General features: G+C 45.8%; 1 protein-coding gene across 1 annotated transcript; it reads right to left on the reverse strand.

Moving 5' to 3' along the window:
• Positions 1-1173: 1173 nt before the first annotated feature.
• On the reverse strand, positions 1174-22301 carry ube2a (ubiquitin-conjugating enzyme E2A (RAD6 homolog)). Its single transcript, XM_078412168.1, has 6 exons — positions 21745-22301; positions 21160-21240; positions 20832-20857; positions 15433-15522; positions 12430-12518; positions 1174-2265 (listed from the first exon to the last, which is right to left on the reverse strand). Exons 1-6 carry the CDS (start codon positions 21786-21788, stop codon positions 2137-2139), a joined length of 459 nt encoding a protein of 152 aa, XP_078268294.1. The 5' UTR covers positions 21789-22301; the 3' UTR covers positions 1174-2136.
• Between the last annotated feature and the right edge of the window lie 1637 nt (positions 22302-23938).

The following is a 23938-nucleotide window of genomic DNA, read 5'->3' on the forward strand; positions in this document are numbered from 1 at the left end:
ACCTTAAACCCGTGTCCTCTGGTCCTTGATTCCCTACTCTGAGTAAAAGACTGCATTCCCCATCTATTTTCTCATTTTATACACCTCCCTATAAGATCACCCCTCATCCTCTTGCACTTCAATGAATAACATCCTAGCCTGCCCAAACTCTGCCCCTCAAATTCTTGGCAACATCCTTGTACATTCTTCTGGGGTTCTGAGAGCACTACTTTGATCTTTGCAACCATATACCAGAGTAAGGACATACCTGCCAGATGTATTTTAGACAAGGTACCAATGTGTTACAAACTATGCCTGTCCTGCTGAGTTACTCCAGCATTTTGTGTCTAAGTGCATATTATTGATTACTGAGAAAGCTGGTAGGTTCTGAATGACCACCTGCCATGTTGTGTATGCAAATACCATACAACTGCATGATTGAGGAGAATGGGAGACAATTGGACTGAAGAATTTTCATTTGGACATCTTAATCAATGAGGACATTTAATTAGGCTAGATTCCTAACAGTCCCACACCATCAACCTGAGATGTTCACATTTCTAAGCTAATGTGGTTAAAATTCATCTCTTCACCAATGAACTCATTAAAATCCCATTGAGGAGCATCACAAAGTTCCTTTAGCCTTGTCATTCGTAAAATGGTTTAAAGGATTTTCATACCGATTAAATCCTCATTGACCATCATGCTGCAGGTAACTGATGTGCAGGTCTTTGGCATACACGTGAAATATTAGCAAGTGTTTCCTCAAAGTGGGTTTAATCGCTCATTCTGAAACAGGTTATTACCCAATCTTGTATCCAGTAACCTTCCTTTTCTGCCACTGATCCAAGATTTTTAAAACAGCAGTCATTGCCAAGGCACAAGGACCATACTTAACACGAGGCCCTCCACGTTTCTATCATTGCTACTGCTATAATTACCCAAATAATAATTGACAGACTTATGAACTAAGCACCAATGTAACCACTCGTAAGTACAACTATAAACTACCCACTAGGTCTCAAATTAAACAGGCAAGACCAAGATGAGAGTGAAATACTATCATTTACAACAGGTCTGCAGCTCCAATAACCTCAATCCTTGCTGTTGTAGTTTACATTTGTGTATTTCAATTATTAAATAGAAAGCTTGCCGATTGTCAGGAAGCTCGATGTTTAGTCACACAACACAATATTAAGGTTATAATTTTATTTACAAGTAGTGAGAAAATGTACAGTTTCTTACATGGGTTACTATAGTGCAAAGTTATACTGTCACTTCAAAAGACTAATGTGCAGAGAAAAGTACTTTGAACATCAGACAATACAAGGTACAGGGTCTCTTCCCATATCCCACATCACTGCATTAGGGTATCTGAATATACAGGTCTGGTCTAACTTAACTAATGGGATTGCTGATGGCTGTAATTCTCGAAAAAGTGAAAAGCACTTTGTTTAATTCAGTGGAAAGAAAAAACAAAAACAAAGCATGCAGCAACAGCTCACACACACCTATACTCAACAGAAAACGAGAGAACCTGAAACAGTCACAAAAGTGACCACCCTGCTGAGCTCCAGTACCCCGGACATTTTTTCAAAAAAGTTCAAAAATTGATTTTTGTTTTTAAATACATAGACTAGCACCTTCTGGTAAAAGTTCTTTTAATTTGAGAACTGTAGTTCTGGCTTCAGAAGAAGCACACATCTGCATAAACAGAAGTGACATTAACCCACTGGCAATTTAGTTCAGCTTCAGTTGTGCTGGATTTTGGCAAGGGCAGACCTGTGTCCCCCCCTCCCACCGAGAAAAATCCATTCACTGGGCTATTTATATAAAACCTGCACAAAATATGCAATGCAAATGACATTGTGTTACAGTGCACCTTTATTATGTGCCTGATACTGCCCAGACAGACTATGAAAGAAGGATGATCAGAGATGAAAGTGAAATTAAAAATTCCTTGGCAAGTGCCCCAGGTACAGTGCATGCACTTCAAAACATGTTTTGACTCAACGTCCAGGGAGAGAGAGGCTTCAAACGGGTGGCAGCATTGTAGCAGTTTAGCTTGCAAAATAATGCGATGATGCTAGAACAAGGAGGACTCAAAACGCTTCATGATTCTCATGGCCTGACAGTGTTCGTAGGCACTTGGCAAGGTCAACAGTCCCGCCAGCTCTGTTCCACTATTGCAGATACCCGCTTTTCATATTCTCGTTTGTTCTCCTGATACAGCTGTGCTGCCTGACTGTTGGCTGGACTGTTCGGATTTGGCTCATCCAATAAAGACTAACAAAACAAGCAGAGCAAACGTCATTGCAGCAGCACAAACAGCTATGTTAATTCAATGCAGTCTCTTCCTCTTCCCCCCTTCAAAATGAGAAAACTGATTGCAATTACCCCACTTACCTCTGGCTTCGGTTCTTCCCGGGGGAAATAAGAGTAATTCAGCATGGAAACAGGCCCTTTAGCCCAACTTGCCCACGCCGACCAACACACCCTTTATACCTGCCCACGTCTGGCCCTTATCCCGCTAAGCTTTTAAACATTGTGATAGTACCTGCCTCAACTACCTCCTCGGAGTAGCTCATTCCATACGCCTACCACCCTTTGTGTAAAAATGTTGCCCCTCGGGTTCCTATTTAATCTTTCTCCCCGTCACCAAACCTATGTCCTCTGGTAAAAGACTGCATTTACCCTATCTATTGATCTCATGATCTTATACACCTCTAAGAATACCCCCCATGTCAAAGACGAAGGTATCGCTTTAAGATGAGAGGTTCAAATTTTAAAGGAGATGTCTGGGTCAAGTTATTTTAAGCAGAGAATAGTGGGTGACAGAACACGCTGCCAGGGGTGGTGGTGGGGCAGATACGATAGTGGTGCTTGATGCTTTTAGATAAGCACATGGATATGGAGGGAATGGACAGATATGGGTCACATACAGGTAGATGAGATTAGTTTGTCTTGGCATCATGTTCTGCACAGACATATTGGGCTGAAGGGCCTGTTCCTGTGTCATACTGTTCCATGTGTAGGAAGGAACTGCAGATGCTGGTTTAAACCAAAGATAGACACAAAAAGCTGGAGTAACTCAGCGGGACAGGCAGCATTTCTGGAGAGAAGGAATGGGTGACATTTCGGGCCGAGACCCTTCTTCAGATGGAAAGTCAGAGAAAAGTCCTTCTCTCCAGAGATGCTGCCTGTCCCGCTGAGTTACTCCAGCTTTTTGTGTTTATAGTGTCCCAAGTTCCCTTACACTTTCCCTCATCTCAATTCCACCCACAATGAATGGCAAATGGAAAGCAGTACAAGAGGATCTAGTACCATAAACTATCATAAATTGATCATGGGGTGACTTAATATTTAACAACAAATAACACTATAAACAGCATCAAAAGCTATGGAGACAGGTTTTTCAGTCCACATTTATGCCGACCAAATGTATTCCTATACTAATCTCACTTGCACGCACAAATTCCACGTGCCTTGCTCATCTCATAATCGTTACTGTTCCTGCCTTCACCACTTCTGGAAGCTCATTCCCGATACCAACTATTGAGAGAAAGATTTTACCCTACGAATCCCCATAAAATCACCTCATCTTAAACCCACACCCTCTCATTTTAGAAACCCCTACCATGGGTGTCTAGATGTCTCTCAATTTTATATACCTCCATCATGTCATCCCTGCCTCCTTTACAAGGGTGAAAACCAGCCTAGCTTATCTAATTTCTCCTTTTTCTTTCTGCTAAAAATCACATCTTTCCTGTTCTGGGGCAAACAGAATTGTACACAATAATCCAAACGCAGCCAAACCAACATTTTGTACAATTGTAACATGACACACAGTGTCTTCTGTGGTAGAGCTGCCTTTGAGCGCCAGAGACTACGATCCTGACTACGGAGTTTATACATTTTCCCAGTGACCCTGTGGGTTTTCTCCGGGCGCTCCGGTTTCCTCCCACACTTCAAAGACGTATAGGCTTGTAGGTTAATTGGCTTTGCTAAAATTGTAAATGGTCCATAGTGTGTAGGACAACGTAAGTGTACGGGGATCGCTGGTTAGTACGGACTCAGTGGGCCGAAGGGTTGTATCCGCGCCGTATCTCTAAAGTCTAAAGACATCCCAACATTTGTACTTTGATCTGCCTTCTTAATTGCTTTGTCTACCTGTGCTGCCACTTTCTGGGAACCATGTACTTGTACCCAACAATCATCTGCGCAACTCTTCCCAGACCCCTGCTCTTTGTGTGTCCTGCTCCGGTTTACCTTCCCAAAATGTATCACTTAACACTTGTCACAGACAAAATTCCATCTGTCATTCCCTTCCCAATTTTCCATGTTGATCTATATCCTGATGCAACCTTAGACAACCTTCTTCAATCTCCACGAAACAAACTGTGGTATCATCTGCCAACTTATTAATCCTGCCACCTGCCAAATTGTTAATATGGCCAATGAGGACCAAGCACTGCTCACCAGCTGTCCACCTGAAAAATAACCCTCCTCGACCTCCAGGCTAATTTTTTACCCAAGTGTCTACCTCACCCGAATCCCACATCATCTAACTTTCCAGACCAGCCTACAAGGCGGGATGTTGTTAAAGGCCTTGCTAAAGTTCTCATGGACACAGTCTACTGCCCTGCCCACATTAATCCTCTTGGTCACCTCATCAAAAAAAAACCTCAAATTTGAGAGATATGATTTCCCAAGCACAAATCCAAAATGACTATCGCTATTCAGAGGAAAAGGAACCTGCAGAGGCTGGTTTACACCAAAGATAGACACACGTTGCTGGAGTAACTCAGCAGGTCAGGCAGCATTCTCTGAAGCATATCAGTCAGCACCTTTCTTCAGAAAGGTCTCGAACCAAAACATCACCTATTCCTTTTCTCCAGAGATGCTACCTAACCTGTTGAGTTACTCCAGCATTTTGTTTCCTTATTCAATCCTTGACTTTCCAAACGCAAATTTATCCTGTCTTTGAGTTATCCCGTCCATAATGCTCCCACCACTGATGCAAGGCTCAATGGCTTGCAGTTTCCTAGTTCATCCCTGCTGTCCTTAAATAAAAGTAGAACATTAGCCTTCTGATACCTCACCTGTGGCTAAGATGAAAGTATCTCCGGCAGGGCCCTAGCAGTCTCCTCCCTTGTCCCCCGTGGCATCCGAGATACACCTTGTTAGGCCCCAGATATTTATCCTCCTTTATGTGAATCAAGACCTCTAACACCACCTATTTTCCAATGTTGATATGCTGCAGGCAAATAACTGTTCACTCCTCGAAACTTTAACTTCCAGTCCTTTTGCATGGTAAATACAGAAGTATTCATTTAAGACCGTGCCCAATTCCTGTAGCTTCACACACAAATCACCACAGACGCTCAAGGGAACCTAATCGCTCTGTAGTAAGCCGTTCAGCAGACTTGGGCGGCACACTGGTGAGCGGCAGAGTTGCTGCCTTGTATCGGCAGAGACCCAAGTTCGATCCTGACTACCTTCTCCTTGTGACCACGTGGGTGTTTCGGTTCCTCCCACACCCCAAAGACGTGCAGGTTTGTCGGTTAATTGGCTTCTGTAAATTGCCCCTTGTGTGTAGCACAGAACTAGTGTACAGGTGACCGTTAGTCAGCCCGGACTTGGTGGGCTAAAGGGCCTCTTTCCACACTATCTCATTCAACGAAAACTAAAAATACTTGTGGGATCTTTCAGGATTCTCCTTTATTTTTATCTGCTGTAATCTCTGACACCCCCCCCCCCCCACAATTTCCTAAGTTGATTAGGAAATTATTTGATCACGAAACTATTGCAGGCACTAAATCGTGGAAATTCATTAAAACCAGACAATATATTAGGACAACACTGCACTACATTGAGCCCACTAGTGACGCTAAACCTAGCATTGCTTCACCACTATAACCAATTAACACTAACCAGCACAGGCCGGCCTTGAACAGAACAAAGGCACTCGTTAAGTAGTGCCCCAAACTACATTTTCCAATGAGCAAATGGTTCTCATTGAGCAAATGAGCTAAATAGGTCAAATGTACCCATTTAATCCACTGACCATTGGAAGCTTTCAACCACTGTGATCAAACATCCAATCCGAAAGGAAACTGGGTGATAAAATGTGCCCACTGAACCACTGGAAGCAATGTAACTCAACATATCAGGGCTGCTACACAAAGAATCGCCCACTTGAAATAAATCACTAAACGATCTCTTGAATCATTCCTCAGAATAACACCAAAGCAGCATTGGGGCAGGCCCTTTGGCCCAGCTTGTCATGCTGACCAAGTGCCCATCCAATATCCTTCAAAACCTATCCTACATGTACTTGTTCAAATGTCTTTTAAGCGGGCAGCACAATGATGCAGCTGGTGAAGACGCTGCATCTGAGCCATAGACCTGGGTTCGATCCTGACCTCAGATGCTCCCTGTGACCGCGTGGGCTTCCTCCGGGTGCCCTGGTTTTTTCTCACGTCGTAAAGACGTGGGTTTGTAGGTTAATTGGCCTCTAAATTGTTCCCTAATGTGTAGGGAGGTGAATGGAAACTGGGATAACAGGACGAGCACGAATGGGTGATCGATGGTCAGCTTGGATCCGGTGGGCTAAAGGGCCTTTCTCCATGCTGCATCTCTGAACTGAACTTGCTGTTATTTTACCTGCATCAACCATTTCTTCTGCAGCTCGTTCTATACATGTACCACACTCTGTATGAAAATACCACAGGATCCTAGGGTCTGAAGAGGGTCTCAACCCGAAACATCACCCATTCCTTCTCTCAAAGATGCTGCCTGACCTGCTGAGTTACGCCAGCATTTTGTGATACCTTTGGTTTGTACCAGCATCTGCAGTTATTTCCCTACATAGGATCCTATTTAATCTTTTCCCTCTCACCTCAAACCCACAGTGTCTGGTCCATGACTCCCAAACCCTGGGGAAAAAGGCACCCTTTCCAAAACCCTCCTGACTTTATTCACCTCCAACACCAATCCAATTTCCTATGCTTCGGGTAATAAAATACTAGCTTGCCCAATCTCTCAGTCCCTTGAGTCCTGGCAATATCCTCTCATCTAAAATTCACAAAAAGATGAAAGATAGGGACAGACTTTCACATTCAAAAATTTCATTATGACCAAGTTCAGTATATTAGATTCATAAAAGCAGCAATCTTCAACTAATCACTAGATCTGTTACTGACTTAGGAAGCTAGCTGCAATTAACTTTAAACGAGTCAATGATTAGTACCAGGACTGGTTCTCAATCTTTCTGGAAGGAAAGTCTAATCACCATTACAATGGATCATGGTTTGGGAACAGTTCTGCCCAAGACCGCAAGGAAATGGAGAGGTGTGGATGTGGCCCAGTCCATTACACAATCTAGCCTCCTCCAGTGACCTCATCTACACTTCATGCTGCCTCAAGAAAGCAGCCAACATATTTAAACACTTGTCCCACCCCGGTCATTCCATCTTCTGCCTGTTCCCGCCGGGCAGAAGGCACAGAAGCTTGAAAGTGCACACCACCGGACTCGGGAACAGCTTCTTCCTCTCTGTTATCAGGCTTCTGAACGATCCTTACACGAGCTAGGGTACTGTATGATTCACCTCTACCCCAGTGTGGACATTGGACTTTGTGGAACTGGTGCACTAGCATGCTGCAAATTATATTCTGCACTCTATCTTTCCCTTTGCACTGCCTATTTACAGGTTTGTCTTGGTTGTATTTGTGTACAGCATTATCTAATTTGATTGAACAGCTTGCAAAACAAAGCTTTACACCATACGTTGGTACATGTAACAATAAAAAAAACAAATATAATGAGAGGATTGCAACTCTCTCTACAGTAAATGTTTGCCATAAAAGAGAATAGAGTAAAGTTGTAAAAATGCTGTGAAGTCAGTTGGAAATATAAAATTTCCTAAATGTAGCCAAATGTGTAACTACCTAAAGAAAGCGGCGAATTAGAGTCAGATTCAGGAAGACCAAATACAGAAAGAACGCATAGATTTTTTTAGCTACAACAGTTTCTAAGAACAAGAATCCAGGATCCGTCAAGGTTAACTGTCAAGTGAGAACTGTAACTCATTCCATTAACAGGGTCACTGTGACATTACCAGCACCACATGGTTGCAACAGAATGAGTTTCCTCACTAAAGCACAGGTCCAGTAATCACGCCATGTACAGTGAGAGAAGTGCCTGGCCTTGCACTGAATGAACCTTTTAGTTTAGATATAAAGTGCGGAAGGTTAAGGCACCCTGCCCACCAGGTCAGAGTCCACAACACCCCTGTTCTTCACCCACCAAACCTCTTTTCAACCCAATTTCCCGTCTCTCGGAGCACAGCTTTCCAGGCTACGCCACATCACCGTATTACCCAAGTACACCTTTACATGCATTTGGAACATTTAGTTAATTTAGCTTAGAGATACAGCGCGGAAACAGGCCCATCAGCCCATGGAGTCCGCGCCGACCAGCAATCACCCCGTACACTAACACTTTCCTTCGCATTAGGGACAATTTACAGTCTTTGTTCACCAAAGCCAATTAACCTACAAACCTGTACCTCTTTGGAGTGTGGGAGGAAACCGGAGCACCCGGAGAAAACCCACCCGATCACAGGAAGAACGCACCAACTGCGTACCGACAGCACCCGCAGTCAGGATCCAACTCGGGTCTCTGGTGCTTTAAGGCAACAGCTCCAACCGCTGCCCCCACCATGCCACCAATTGTCTACATCCTCTCAGGTAGCAAGCTGTAAAACGCTGTTCCTCTCCACAATCTACTGCCTGCCCCTCCCACTCCCACCAGCTGCAACACAAAACATTAGCTTCACTTCACAGAGTTGGCACCGATTTACCAGCTGAGCATGCAAACTGTCCAGCCATGTGGCCCCAGCTCAGCCTCGCCCACAAGTCCTTGCAATGCCACGGGTAAGTTTCAAAGTAGCCCATCTGCAATATTTTACCATTGACCAAGCTCACAATCTTTGCAATTCTAACTGGAGAGGAGAATTGCAGAACATCCATTTTAATTTTGCCTCCTCCACTGAACTGTTCTCAGCCACCGTCTGAGGATCACTTTAATCGAGCACTTACTGACAATCTCACTCACGGGCCAGTCTTGTAATGCAGGGAGTGATCAAAGCCAGCCATGCAAATAATGCCACTCTATAGGGGTTGAGGGGGGTTAAGATACAGTCAGTCATACAGCGCCCAACTTGTCCACGCTGACCAACATGTCCCATCTACACTAGTCCCAACTGCCTGGGTTTGGCCCATATTCCTCTAAACCTATCCTATCCATGTACCTGTCTAAATGCACCTGAAGCATTGCGATAGTATCTGCCTCAACTACCACCTCTGGCAGCTCGTTCCATACACCCACCTCCCTTTGTGTAAAAGGTTTACTCCTCAGGTTCCTTTTAAATCTCCCCCCCGCCTCCCCTCACCTTAAACCTATGTCCTCTGGCTGTCAATACCCCTACTCTGGGCAAGACTGTGCGTCTTGATCTGATCCTTGACCTGATCTGTTCCTCTCATGATTTTGTACACCTCTACAAGTTCACCCCTCATCCTCCTGCGTTCCCAGGACTAAAGTCCTAGCTTGCTCAACCTCCCCCTGTAGCTCATGCCCTTGTCCTGACACCATCATCATAAATCTTCTCTGCACTCTTTCCAGCTTGACATCTCTCAGATAACAAGGTGACCAAAACGGAACACCATACTGTAAATGTGGCCTCACCACCTTATATAACTGCAGCATGATATCTCAGCTTCTATGCGCAATGCTCCAAGATGGAACTTTACTGTGCTAAGGAGACCTGGGATAAAAGGAAGTTGTCACATAATGCAGATATTCTATTACCAGCATAAACATCTCTCAGCTCAAAGACAATCCTTATGTCAGAGAAACTAAACGCAATGCAATTTAACAACTTTGCCCTTGTCCCCCCTACTCTTCATTCTGCAGTGTATCTGTTGGCATGACATTGAAGTGTCAGCACAACGGCAATTTTACAACTTAAAAGCATAGTATATAATCTAGGCCGAGCATCGGGAGAATGGTGCATAATGAAAAGCAGTCTGTTATGCTATATTAAGCCATGGTAATCAACCTCAGGCAGAAATAAAAGATCTCATGGCTCAGTTTGAAGGGAAACAGTGAGTTATTGCTGTGGCCTAGGTAACTTAGGGCAATACAGTGGCCCAGCCGGTAGAGCTGCTGCCTCACAATGCCCGAGACCCAGGTTCGATTCTGACCTCGGGCGTTGACTGTGGAGTTTGCACATTCTCTGTATGACCACGTGGGTTTCCTTCAGGTGCTCTGGTTTCCCCTCCACACCCCAAGGACGTGCAGGTTTGTAGGTTAATTGGCCCTCGTTAACTTGTCCCTGGTGTATATGAGTGGATGGGAAAGTGGGATAGAGAACTAATGTGAACAGGTTATCGATGGTCAGCGTCGACTCGGTGGGCCGAAAAGTCTGTTTCCATGCTACATCGTTACACTAAACATCCTTCAAGTAAATGCTACAAGAGTTTAGTAACTTTATGTCAATAATATGCAGAACAAGCAAGCACTAGCTGGCTGGCACGCATGACTACACTTGAAAATAATTAGTTTGATATCGGACTTGAGAACATTTGCTTTCCGACAAGCACAGTCTCAAGTACTTTTCAAAGTTTGCTTTCTGAACAAGGCAATATCCACAGAACCAACTGGCCCCCTACACAGCAAGTTGATGGAGGGCCAGGTGGGGGTTGGAAGCAGATTTACAGCCCTGTTGATGAGGAACGGCCACAATGGACAGCTTCAGGACTTTGTTTTATGTTTAGTTTAGGGATACAGCGTGGAAACAGGCCCTTCAGCCCACTGAGTCTGCGCCGACCAGTGATCCCCGCATATTAACACTATCCTACACGCACTAGGAACAATTTTTACATTTAGCAAGCCAATTAACCTACATACTTGTACTTCTTTAGAGTGTGGGAGGAAACCGAAGACCTCGGAGAAAACCCACGCAGGTCACGGGGAGAACGTGCAAACTCCGTACAGGCAGCAACCGTAGTCGGGATCGAACCCGGGTCATGCATTTTCATGGATACTGTGCTTTTATGCCAGTATGGTGCAAAAACTAAATGTTCACATTTCTAAATATTACAAAAAGATTGAAGTTTGAAAAATAACATTTATTAATTAAAGTAGGCAAACAGGCCCTGAAGCAGTATATAGGACGAAGGATTAGCAACAGTAACGAAGAGCAAGGAATGATATGTTTCCACATTCTTTCTGTTCAGAATAAAAAACACTATAGATATAAATGTGTAGGAAGGAACTGCAGATGCTAGTTTAAACCAAATAGACACAAAAAGCTGGAGTAACTCAGCGGGACAGGCAGCATCTCTGGAGAGAAGGAATGGGTGACGTTTTGGGTCGAGACCCATCTTCAGACACCTAACCAGTCTGAAGAAGGGTCTCGACCCGAAATGTCACCCATTCCTTCTCTTCATAGATATAGATGTGACTGCCAGTGCCTGCAATAGCTTTGCATCCCTAATCGTCACTGAGCTGTGGATGCAACCAGGGCTCAATCCTTTTGTAGGTCTGGAGTCTGATTTTGACCAGACCAGCCTAAGATTGTAGATTTCCCTCTCCAAAGAATATTAGGGAACCAGGTGGATTTTTGCCACAAATGAGACATTGGCATTTTTCTTTAGACGCCAGGACTTTGTCATTTTCGGCTCACAGTGCCCCGCAGCTCTGCAGAGAATTAATTGAATGTTCTAATAACTAATTTGAGGCAGTGTTGTTCCTCGAGTGGGACAACGTGCATTTCTTTCTGCAACTTCACATCTCAACGGGGACAATATGTGCTAGCTAACAAAGGCAGACGTACCCTCAAGGCAAAGCACAGGACATGGGGGGTGGAATGGAGGACGTTGTGCACCTCAAGATGGCCGGCTAAAGCTCGCTACGAAAATCTCGAGAAGCTGTAGGTGTAGGTTTATTATTGTCACGTGTACCGAGATAGTGAAAAGTTTTGTTTTACAGGCTATCTAATCAGATCAGATATGCCACACAAATGCAATGAAGCCAATCTCAAGTGCAATAGGTGGAGCAAAAGGGAAGATACCGAGTGCAGAATATAGTTCTCAGCATCGAAGTGCGCCCAGTTCCAGCGACAAAGTCCAATGTCCACAATGGGGTTGAGGTGAATCGGACAGCTCCCCAGCTTATGGAAGGGCCGCTCAGAAGCCTGATAACTGCCGTTCCCAAGTCTGGTGGTCGCACTTCCAGGTTTCTGCACTACCTTCTGCTAGACGGGAGCAGAGAGGAGGAGGAAAGGGTGGGAAAGGTCTTGCTGCTTTTCCACTGCCTTGAGATGGAGGGGGTCAGACACTGTAACATTGGACAGGATGAGGGACAATTTTAAAAGACACAATTACCTGTATAGATGTTAAAATTGAAGACACATCATAAGTTGGGCTCCAGCGATTCTGCAGTATATCCAGACATATACTGCCATCTGCATAGACTGAAGAAAGTACATGAAGTTTAAAATTACACAGCACTTGCCTCTTGCTAAATACTCGACTGTATCAAAGTATAATAACCATCAATTGCCAGCAAATTTCACAAGTCCAAAAACTAATTTTGAATTTAAAAGTACTTATTCAACAGTAATTCAACTAAGTTGATCTCAGCGATGTTAAAGAGATGCATCCAGTCAAATCAGGACCTCTGATGCCTCTTACTTCACATTAAATGCTAAATTTTACTTTGACAACAAAATGCGAACCAAATTCCATTTATTCATTGGAAACAGTTGACCCTCTTGGTTTTAAATTTCGTAGGCCTGAACGTTTAGATCAGGATACTAGTACAACTTTAAATTTGTACCAGATTTCAGTCTAGTAACATGGACAAAAAGTGTCAATTATTAATGCTGGGTCACATTGGCATTCAAGTCAAGTCAATTTTATTTGTATAGCACATTTAAAAACAACCCACATTGACCAAAGTGCTGTACATCAGTTCAGGTACTAAGAACGAACATACAATGGCACACAAACATAACAGCACATACATAAACAGTTCACAGCGCCCCCTCAGAGGGCCTCAAACGCTAGGGAGTAGAAATAGGTTTTGAGCCTGGACTTAAAGGAGTCGATGGAAGGGGCAGTTCTGATGGGGAGAGGGATGCTGTTCCACAGTCTAGGAGCTGCAACCGCAAAAGCGCGGTCACCCGAGCTTAAGCCTAGACCGCGGGATAGTCAGTAGCCCCAAGTCGGCCGACCTGAGGGACCTGGAGATAGAGTGGTGGGTTCAAGCAGGGTTTCCATTTTAGGAACACACATGGCTGCTGGTTAATAACATTTTGGTCACCCATCACTAAAAGGCCACCCATCTCTTCACAGTAAAAATCCATTTCCTTGAAAGCATGCCAGAACACCGAGCTGCACTAAACGTTATTCACGTCATTCCCTTTATCATGTATCTGTACAAAGTGGATGGCGCGATTATGGTTGTGTATTGTCGATCCGCTGACTGGATAGCACGGCAGAAAAGCTTTTCACCGTACCTCGATACGCGACGATAAACTAAACGCAAACGGTTGCCTTCTTATGCCCTTAACACCATCAAGAAACAAAAAGGAGCCTGATTTTGAAATATTTCACAATTAATTTATTGTTCAAAAAACTGAAGCTCCCTATTTATGGGCCATGTAGGGTTAACATAAAGCACCAACTGGTGTGGTTATAGATGACGGTTCATCAAGGGCAATAAATCATGCTCCTGTCTAAGATAACCAGATCAAAGATTAAAAGGGGTTTGGTTTTGATATAATTAATTGTAAATACAACAAAACTAGATACAAAGTTCCATTTGTAGAGCCCGTAGACAAAATGGAGTGTTCTTTTTTCCTATAAATCATTGATTCTTCCAGGGGTGCAGTAAAATGCGTGCTAACCAGCCAGCGGAAAGACAATACATGATTACAATCGAGGCATCCACAGTGTACAGATTACATGATAAAGGGAATAACGTTTAGTGCCAGATAAAGTCCAGTAAAGTCCAATTAAACATAGTCCAAGGGTCTCCAACGAGGTAGACAACAGCCCAGCGCCGCTCTCTAGTTGCTGATAAGTTTAAGCTGAGAGGGGAACAACTTAATAGGAACCTGAGGGACAACATTTTCCACTCGGAGGGTGGTGGGTATATGGAATGAGCTGCTGGAGGAGGTAGTTGAGGCAGGTATATTAACATTTAAAAGGCACTTAGACAGGTATATGGGTAGGAAAGGTTGAAAGCAATATTGGGCCAAATGAGACGAGCTTAGATGGGGCATTTTGGTCAACGTGGACAAGTCGGGCTAAAGGGCCTGTTTCCGTGCTGTATGACTACGACTTATCACACTGGAATAAGATTTCCTCAGAGACCTTGGCAGCAGTGGACACAAGACCTAATGCAAAAGGAACACAAAAGGTGACCACCCCTACCCAAGCAAAATATTATTCAGCGAAGTTTGTGATGCCAATCAGTCTGTGAATTAGTTTGCCCTCAACCCAGAATACATGTGGGAGCAATGGAATACAAAAGAGACCAAACAGAATCTGGAAAGGTGGGTGACAGATAGATGGGCTGGGCATATTCTCACTGGGACATAGGAGACTGTGGGTAGATCTACAGAGATTTGTGAAATTATGAGGGCCATAGATAGGACAGATAGAATCTTTTTCCCAGGGCAGGTAGATCTAAAACTAGAGGGCACAGTTTAAGGCAAGAGGGGAAATGAAGATGAGGAGCAAGATTTTCCAGAAGGTGGTGGTTACTTAGAACAAGCTGCCAGAGGAGGGGGTAGAGTTCAAACTGCATTTGGACAGATGCTTAGATAGGAAAGGCATTGAGGAATACCATATTTTGTTTGGGTGGCACAGTGGCAGAGCTGCTGCCTTGCAGCGCCAGGGACCTGGGTTTGATCCTGACCACGGGTGCGGTCTGGATGGAGTTTTACGTTCTCCCAATGACCACATGGGTTTTCCCCGGGTGCTCCGGTTTCCTCCCAAAACTCCAAAGACCCAAGCACCTGTCGATTAATTGGCTTTGATAACATTTTCTCCCTCGTGTGGATAGTGCTAGTGTACTGGGTGATGGCTGATCGGTACGGAATCGGTGGGCCGAAGGGCCTGCTTCCGCGCTGTATCTATTAAAGTAAAGAATACGAGCCTAATGCACGCAAATAGGATTAGCATAGATAGACATGATGATCGGAATGGATGAGGTGGAGCCAAAGGGACATGATTAAGTGGTGTATGAGAGTCTGACACATTGCCAGCATCATCCTCAAGTGCGCACATGCACCCACACACCACCTCTATTTTCCCCACCATTGTGATCATCACTCCCCAAATTAAATGCCAATAAACTCTGGCAATTCATTTACATACCATTTGGATGAAACATTTTTGAAACAAATCTAACTGTGGGCGGCTTGTTGGGATATTCTTCTGTGAATTCTATTGTGAGTTTAAAAGTACCTGGAACGAGAGAGGAGAAAAGCATTTTAAGGAAGTCGCGTGCCAATCAGTGGCGATGCAGTGAGGTTTCTTTACGATTGTGGACAATTGCGGCGGAAGATTTTACGTCCCGCGGCCCGGTTGAAAATGTCTGCATACGTGGATGCAATAAATATCCCTGGCTGGCAAGACTCACTAGATTCCCGCAGCAAGTAACATTATTCACCAAGGTAAGGCACAAATGTGCTTTTCGAGAAAGAAACAAGTCTTCTCTTTTAAAAATAGCCGACATTTACGAGCTAAAATAAATCTCATTTAGCATGAAGTGCAACAGAGGGCCTGGTGTAAATTCACAAAGAGCAAATTGAAATTAGAACAGCACTGGCACTGTGGTCTGTTATTATCATCAGATTTATCCTTCACAGGCTGTCTTTATGTAAATTACATGGAGGAAACATCTTACAATTCACCTCATGCAAGGCCGCAGAAACGTAGTGCAAGGTTTCAAACGTCCTGATGTAGGGTCTCAAATACAAACGTCAACCATCCACAGATGTTGCCTGGCCCACTGACCTCTTACAATAGTTTTCAGAGTCATGCAGCATCAAAAAGGCCCTTCAGCCCGCACCGACCGTTGATCACCCCAGTTCCATGTTAACCCACTTTTCCCATCCACTCCCTACACACACTGGGGACAATTTACAGGTAACTTACTAACATGCAGAGTGATATGGGAGGAAACTAGTGTAAGAAAATAACCGCAGATGCTGGTACAAATCGAAGGTATTTATTCACAAAATGCTGGAATAACTCAGCAGGTCAGGCAGCATCTCAGGAGAGAAGGAATAGGCGAAGAAGGGTCTCGACCCGAAACGTCGCCTATTCCTTCTCTCCTGAGATGCTGCCTGACCTGCTGAGTTACTCCAGCATTTTGTGAATACCTGGGAGGAAACCTGGAATACCTGGAGTACCCAGATGAAACTCAACACAGCCACAGGGAGAATACGCAACTCCATGCTGAAAACATCCAAGGTCAGGATTGAACTTGACGCTGTGAGGCAGTAACTCTAACAGTTATGCCACTGTGATGCTGATAAAGCAACTTTATTGACTGCAGATCCCAGCATCGGCAGACTCCTGTGTCTGCAAGGTTTCAACCCCAGCTATCACAGAGTTTAAGGGCTCTCAAGACCAGAAAAGATTCAAAAGGCTTCCAGCCAGGGAGATAGGTGGCTGGTAGTGGTGTATGGAGGGTGAGGAAAATGTCGAAACGCTACGTTGCCAGTCCAACAATGACACTGTGAAGGTTCACTGGTTGTAGGAGTGGAACTAGGCCATTCAGCCCATTAAGTCTACTCCGCCATTCAATCGTGGCCGATCTATCTTTCCCACTCAACCCTATTCTCCTGCCTTCTCCACGCAACCCGACACCCATACTAATCAAGAATCTATCAATTACCGTGTAAAAATATCCATCGACTTGGCCTCCACAGCCATCTGTGGCAATAAATTCCACAGATTCACCACCCTCTGACTAAAGAAATTCCTCCTCATCTCCTTTCTAAAGGTACGTCCTTTTATTCTGAGGCTGTGGCCTCTGGTCCGAAACTCTTCCCACTTAGTGGAAGCATCCTCTCCACATCCACTCTATCCAGGCCTTTCACTGTTTAGGAAGTTTCAATGAGGTCCCCCCCCCCCCCCCTCATCTTTCTAAACTCCAGTGAATCGAGCCCCAATGCCGTCAAACTGGGGCGTTGGTCAAGTATGGGATCTGACTCAGCCGGAGCACCTGCTTATTCAAATAGTTTACAAATACTAAACACTAAAGAATCATGCAACTCTCCTCCAGTAAGAAACAAAACTTCTGAAGATGAGAAAATAAAATTACTACTTGAAACAGAGACTGAAATAATTCATTTAGTGCCATCCATGTGCTGAAATTTTTAAACCACAAAATTATCACAGCGCATGAAACAGACGTTCAGCCCACCAAATCTCCGTCAGTTTGTTGGGCAACCCGTCCCACTTCTTGCACTTTTGCTGCAGTTTTGCGACTTTATACCTCCAAATATTGATCTGGTCCCATTTTGAAAGCAGCAATGAATTTGCAGACAGCAAACTTTCAGGCTGCTCATTCCTGACTATTATTCACCACACAAAGATCTTCCTCAAAGTCACCCTTGAACCGTTTGTCAATCGCTGTCAGTGTGGAAGTAAATACTATGCTTGCTTTCAACCACATGGGTTTCCTCGGGGTAAAGTCATGCAGTATCTTTAGCCCAACTTGCCCACACCAACCAGCAAGTCCCATCCACACTCGTCCCACCTGCCTGTGTTTGGCCCATCTCCCTCTAAACTCATCTTATCCATGTACCTGTCAAAATGTCTCTTAAACATTGCGATAGTACCTGCCTCAAAAAGCTCCCCCGGCAGCCCTTTCCATACGCCCACCACCCTCTGTGCGAAAAAGTTATTGTTCAAGTTCCCATTAAATCCTTTCCCCCCTCACCTTAAACCCATGCCCTCTGGCTCTCGATTCCCCTATTCTGGCCAAGAGACCGTGCGTTTACCCGATCTATTCCTCTCGTGATTTTGTACACCTCTATAAGATCACGCCTCATCCTCCTGCGCTCCAAGGAATAAAATCCTAGCCTGCTCAACCTCTCCCTATAGTCCTTAGGCCCTCCAGTCCTGGCAACATCTTCGTAAATCTTCTCTGCACCCATTCCAGCTGGAAGTCACCGGTTTCCACACACATCACACCACGTGTTAGTTAATTGTCAGTCGCTTAAATCTGCCTCCTCTAATCTTTGACCTCCTAATGGGGAAAAGCTCTCTCTGTAATCCCTCTTCAGATGTTTCACTGAGCCTCTTACATTCACATGAACATCTCATCTGGAATGCAGCAACTCTCCAGTGTTGTCCCAACTACAGAAGGCAAGAGAATGACACAACGATCCCTTGCCCAGATTCCGTGCAGCTTTTGTTTATGCTTGTGGAGTGTGGAAATGTCAGACTACACTTGGAACTATCTAGAACTCAAACCTGGAGCTCATCACATCGAGAAGTGCAGGCACACTCACATTCCTCTGTTTGATTGTCACTAACAGCAGTCAGTGAATATTTCTTCTGGTCAATTTGGTTTATCTATGGAACAGCACAAGTAATGTCTGAAGGGCCCCGACTGGAAACGTCACCCATCCTTTTTCTTCAGAGATGCTGCTTACCCACTGAGTTACTCCAGCACTTTGTGTCCATCTTTGGTATAATCCAGTACCTGCAGTTTTTTTGGGTCTAGCACAGGTAATCTCAGATATCTGGATCTAAACCCAAAGGTGACGGCGTATTTTTGTCAAAGATTTTACTACAAACGAGAAAGGTGGTAAATGGTATGTTTGCCTTGATGGGTCGGGACATCGAGTACAAGAATCAGGAAGTCACGATGCAGCTTCAAAGGACTTTGGTTGGGCTGCATTTGGAGTATTGCGTACAGTTCTGGTCACCCCATTGCGGGAAGGATGTGGAGGCTTTCGAGAGGGTTCACAGGTCTAGAATGATGACTGGATTAGGGGGCATTAGCTACAAGGAGAGATTGAAAAAGACTTTGGATTGTTTTCCCAGCAATGCCAGAGGGTGCAGGGAGACCTGAGAGAAGTATATAAAAATATGGGAGAGAGGGTACTCAGTCAGAAGCTTTTCCTCAGGATAGAAATATCAGATACAAGAAGGCCATAGCTTGAAGGTGAGAAGGACAAAGTTTAAAGGAGGTGTGCCCGGCAAGTGTAAAAACACACAGACACACACACCCACTGCCAGAGATAATGATAGTGGCTTTTAAATAGAGGCATGAATTTGCAGAGAATGGAGATAGGTAAGAGTTGGTCTTGGCATCAAGTTCGACACCGACATTGTGGGTTGAAGGACCTGCTCCTGTGTTGTACTTGTTTGATGTTCCACATCTACCAGATCCCCACCCTGACTAGCTGCACTTCCAACAATTATTAAAGTTTAACATTGACGCTAATTGTTAAACCGACCATTCAGTTGTGCTTCAACTGCACCGATACAGATTGTGAGCCTGGCAACACACAAGCACTGCCAAATCTCTGTTCCACATCACAGCACATCCTGATATCAAAATTACCACATTTACAGGATGCTGTACATAAGATTATTCTCCACTGACATCACTTTAATCTGCTTTGGCCGAGATCGTCTGAAAATCCCGAATCACAGCCGACAAAATGACATGCATTTCGCCTTAAATTACACACCACCATTAGCTCTGGGATCCATTCTCGTCCACTTCCTTCACTGTTCAACCTTTCCTTTTTATAGTGAATGAATTTGCCCAATCCTGTTCAATCATGGCTGTAATCCATGTTCTCAAAAGAAGAAACACCCATCTTTGAAAAAAGTAGAATTGCCTTCTCTCTACATTCCACTCAAACCAGGAAGCTCTTCCAAATTCTCCAAGAAACAGCCCTCAAGTTATTTTAATTTTTTTTTTTAAATAGCAACGATGCGCATGAGGAAAAATCATGATCCCTATAAAATATGTTCGGCTGTTGATTTAAAAAGCTGCCTTAGTTTATCAAACATTCTTCCCCAGACTCTTTGTTTCTTTTGAAAATCTTTTTGCATTATTATATTCACCCATTTCCAGTATTTCAATTCCTCAATTACACAGAGCTCCAAAGCAACATTCTGTACTAGAAACAAGGAACTGCAGATTCTGGTTTACGCAAAAGGACACAGTGTTGGGAGTAACTCAGCAGGTCAGGCAGCATCTCTGTTGAACATGGTTAGCTTCTGGTCGGGACCCTTCATCAGACTGATTCTGGCTGGGATAGACACAAAGTGCTGAAGTAACTCGGTAGGTCAGACAGCAACTCGGGAGAAAAAAGGATGGGTAAGGTTTCAGGTTGGGACCTTCGAGTCTGAAGAGTCCTGACCCCAAACGTCACCCATCCCTTTCCCCCCCTCCCCCCAGAAATGCTGGCTGTCCTGCTGGGTTACTCCAGCACTTTGTCTCTACCTCAACCAGCATCTGTGGTTCCTTTCTACTGATACAGATTCAGTCTGAAGAAGGGTCCTGACCCAAAACATCGTCCACCCGTGTCCTCCAACACTTTGTGTCTATCCCAGCCAGAATCAGTCTTGATGAAGTGTCCTAACCGGAAGCTAACCATGTTCAACAGAGATGCTGCCCGACCTGCTGAGTTACTCCAACGCATTGTGCCTATACTATTCTTATACAGTACATGGAGGTAACTTGGTATTACATCAAGCCTCTTCAACTTTCACATCCTTGTTTTGGCTGGACTTACCATCTTCAAAAGGTGTTCCTTCCGGCCTGGAGGGGGGGGGGGGGCGAAAAATAAAAAGGGAAACAACGTTACAAAACAGAGACAGCCACAAATTATAGCATCCCTACTCTAAATTGGCGCATCACGGTACAGCTAACAGGTCAAGCGGGCAGTTGGGTCGGCTGATTATATATAAATAGTGACAGAAACCACCGCCCTTTGAGCGAGTCGACCGGGGCAATGAGGCGGACAGGTGTCGGCCGGCAGGGATGGAGGGACAGATGCAGTGGGGAGGTGAACGAAACAAACAGGCCCGGCTCCTCACTCACTCCCACCCTCCCTCACTCACCCAAATATAACCGCATTCCACACCATGATATTGTTCTCCGAGGGCGCTCCGCTCACGCCGGCTGGAGGGTCCTCCTGCAACCTGTGAAGGCAGAAGGGATTTGAAAGAAATTTTAAAAACCCTCTCCTTCCCTCTCTCCCCTTCCTTCCTTCTCTCTCTCTCTCTCTCCCCCTCCCTTCCTTCTTCCTTCTCTCTCCCCTCCCTTCCCTTCCCTCTCTCCCCCTCCCTTCCTTCTTCCTTCTCTCTCTCTCCCCATCCCTCTCCCTCCTTCCCCCTCTCTCTCCCTCTCTCTCTCTCTCCCCTCCCTTCCCTCTCTCTCTCCCCCTCCCTCCCTTCCTTCTTCCTTCTCTCTCTCTCCCCTTCCCTCCTCTCCCTCCCGTCCTTTCCTTCCTCCTCTCTCCCCCCTTGCCTCTCTCCTCCCCCGTCCCTTCTTCCTTCTTCCTCCCTCACCTCTCCCAGGCCCCGAGCAGCCCCCCGCCCGCGGCGTTTCCATTTTAAAAGTCAAAGCAGCGCCATGTTAAATTGTAGAGTTAGGGAGGGGAGAACACTGCCTCTCTTCCCCCCTCCCCCGCCCGCCCCGCTCACCGTTTGAAGTCCCTCATCAGCCTCCTGCGAGCCGGAGTGGACATGCCTGTAGTGCGGGGCCCGGTGTCGGGGCTGCGATGCGGGCCCGGGGTTACGGTGGGTTGCTGCGGGTGGGGGGTTACAGCGGTGCGGGGCCGGGGTATCGGGGTTACTGTGGGCGGTGGGTTGTTGCGGGGCCGGGTTGGGTTGCTGCTAGTCGGGGCGGTGGGTTGTTGCGGGGCCGGAGTGTCGGGGCGATGGGTTGCTGCGGGTCGGGGTTGATGCGGGTCGGGGTTACTGTGGGCCGGGTTGATGTGGGCCGGGGCCGGGGTTGCTGCGGGCGGGTCTGGGCGGTGGGCCGGGTTGCTGCGGGCCGGGTCGGGGTGGGTTGCGGGCCGGGTCGGGGTGCGGGGTTGCTGCGGGTCGGGTCGGGGCGGTGGGTTGCGGGGTTGCTGCGGGTCGGGCCGGGGTGCCGGGTGGGTGCGGGTCGGGTCGGGCCGGGTCCGGCGTTCCCCGCGACACGTAGCAGGAATATTGTTACACGGCGTTCTGTGCGCGCGGCGCCGCCGGCCCGGCGTTCCACGGATCGCACCACTGTCGCCGGAGGGGGGGGGGGGGGAGGACCAGCACCCAAACCTCACTCAATCCCCAACCACAGGCCTGCTCTTCCCTCTAACTTCCCCAAGTTGCTTCACTAACACAAACCCTCTCCGTCCCAACTGTTGTGAGACAGCTGTCATCGGTCCCCTCCCCTCCGCCCTCTTTCCACTCTGCATCCCCCCTCTCAATCCCTGTAAATCGCATGGCCCACATGGTCACCTGATTGTGGGTGGGTGGGTGATCAAAGAGAAACATCACTGGCTTCACCAGGGGCCGGCTGGTACAGGGTGGACCTCTGCTCTTCATTGCACCCTCAACAAAGTAGCCTCACTGGCTCAAAGTTTTATTATTGCCACGTCTACCCAAGCACAGTTCAAAAAGCTTTGTTTTACATAATATTCAATTAAAACAAATGACATTGTACTTAAATTCCATCAAGCCAAACTCAAGCACACCCATCAAGTCCAGCCAAACTCATGGGCGCAGTAGTAGAGTTACTGCCTCGCAGCGCCAGAGACCCAGCTTCGATCCTGACTAAGGGTGCTGTCTGTATGGAGTTTGGACATTCTCCCTGTGACTGGGTGGGTTCTCCCCGGGTGCACCGGTTTCCAACGGGGCACTCCAAGGACGTACAGGTTTGTACGGTAATTGGCGTTGGTAAAAATTGTAAATTGTCCCTAGTGTGTTGTCCCTGTTCGGCGCAGACTCAGTGGGCCGAAGGTCCTGTTTCCACACTATATAAACGAAACTATGGCCAACTAAAGAGCGGTCCTACCCTAACATATACCTCATTGGAGATCCTCGGCCTATCATTAATTGGACTTTACTGGAGTTATTCTGCACTAGATGTTACTCCCTTAATCCTGTAATTTGTCCGCTTGATTGTAATCATGTATAGTCTTTTTACTGATTGGATAACATGCACCAAAAAAGCTTTTCACTGTACCTCGGTACTCGTGACAATAAACAAAACTAACTACAGGCAAAAGGGCACAACGTTTTGGAGCAACTCAGCGGGTCAGGCAACATCTCTGGGGAACATGGATGGGCATCGTTTCGGGTCGGGACTCTTCTTCAGACTGCACTGGCATGTCATGTTTTACACAGCGGTTAGATTCTTGAGATAAATCAGTGTGTATTTCAAAAACACATAAATTTAACATACTGTATATGCGACCAGCACACCAGAGACAAAGGCCAATGGGGTAGATGTGAATCAGACGGTACCCTAACTTATGAAGGACCGTTCCTGAAGACAGAGGGGAAGAAGCTGTTCATGAGTCTGGTGGTGCAAAGTTTCAAGCTTCTGTATCTTCTGCCCATCAGGAATAGCGAGAAGAAGGGATGACCATGGAACAAGTCTTTGATTAAAGATAGACACAAAATGCTGGAGTAACTCAGTGGGGCGGGACAGGCAGCATCTCTGGAAAGAAGGAATGGGTGATGTTTCGGGTCGAGACCCTTCTTCAGACTGACGTCAGGGGGGAGGGAGGTAGATAGATAAGGAAGTGTGAAGGTTTGAAAATGGCAAAGGGAATGGAGATCAAGGAAAATGTAGAATAGATCATTGTTAGCTGGGAAAAGGTAACAAAAAAGTAAAGAGATAAAATGTAGT

This window comes from Rhinoraja longicauda, chromosome 15 (assembly GCF_053455715.1).
Source record: "Rhinoraja longicauda isolate Sanriku21f chromosome 15, sRhiLon1.1, whole genome shotgun sequence".
NCBI lineage: Eukaryota > Metazoa > Chordata > Chondrichthyes > Rajiformes > Arhynchobatidae > Rhinoraja > Rhinoraja longicauda.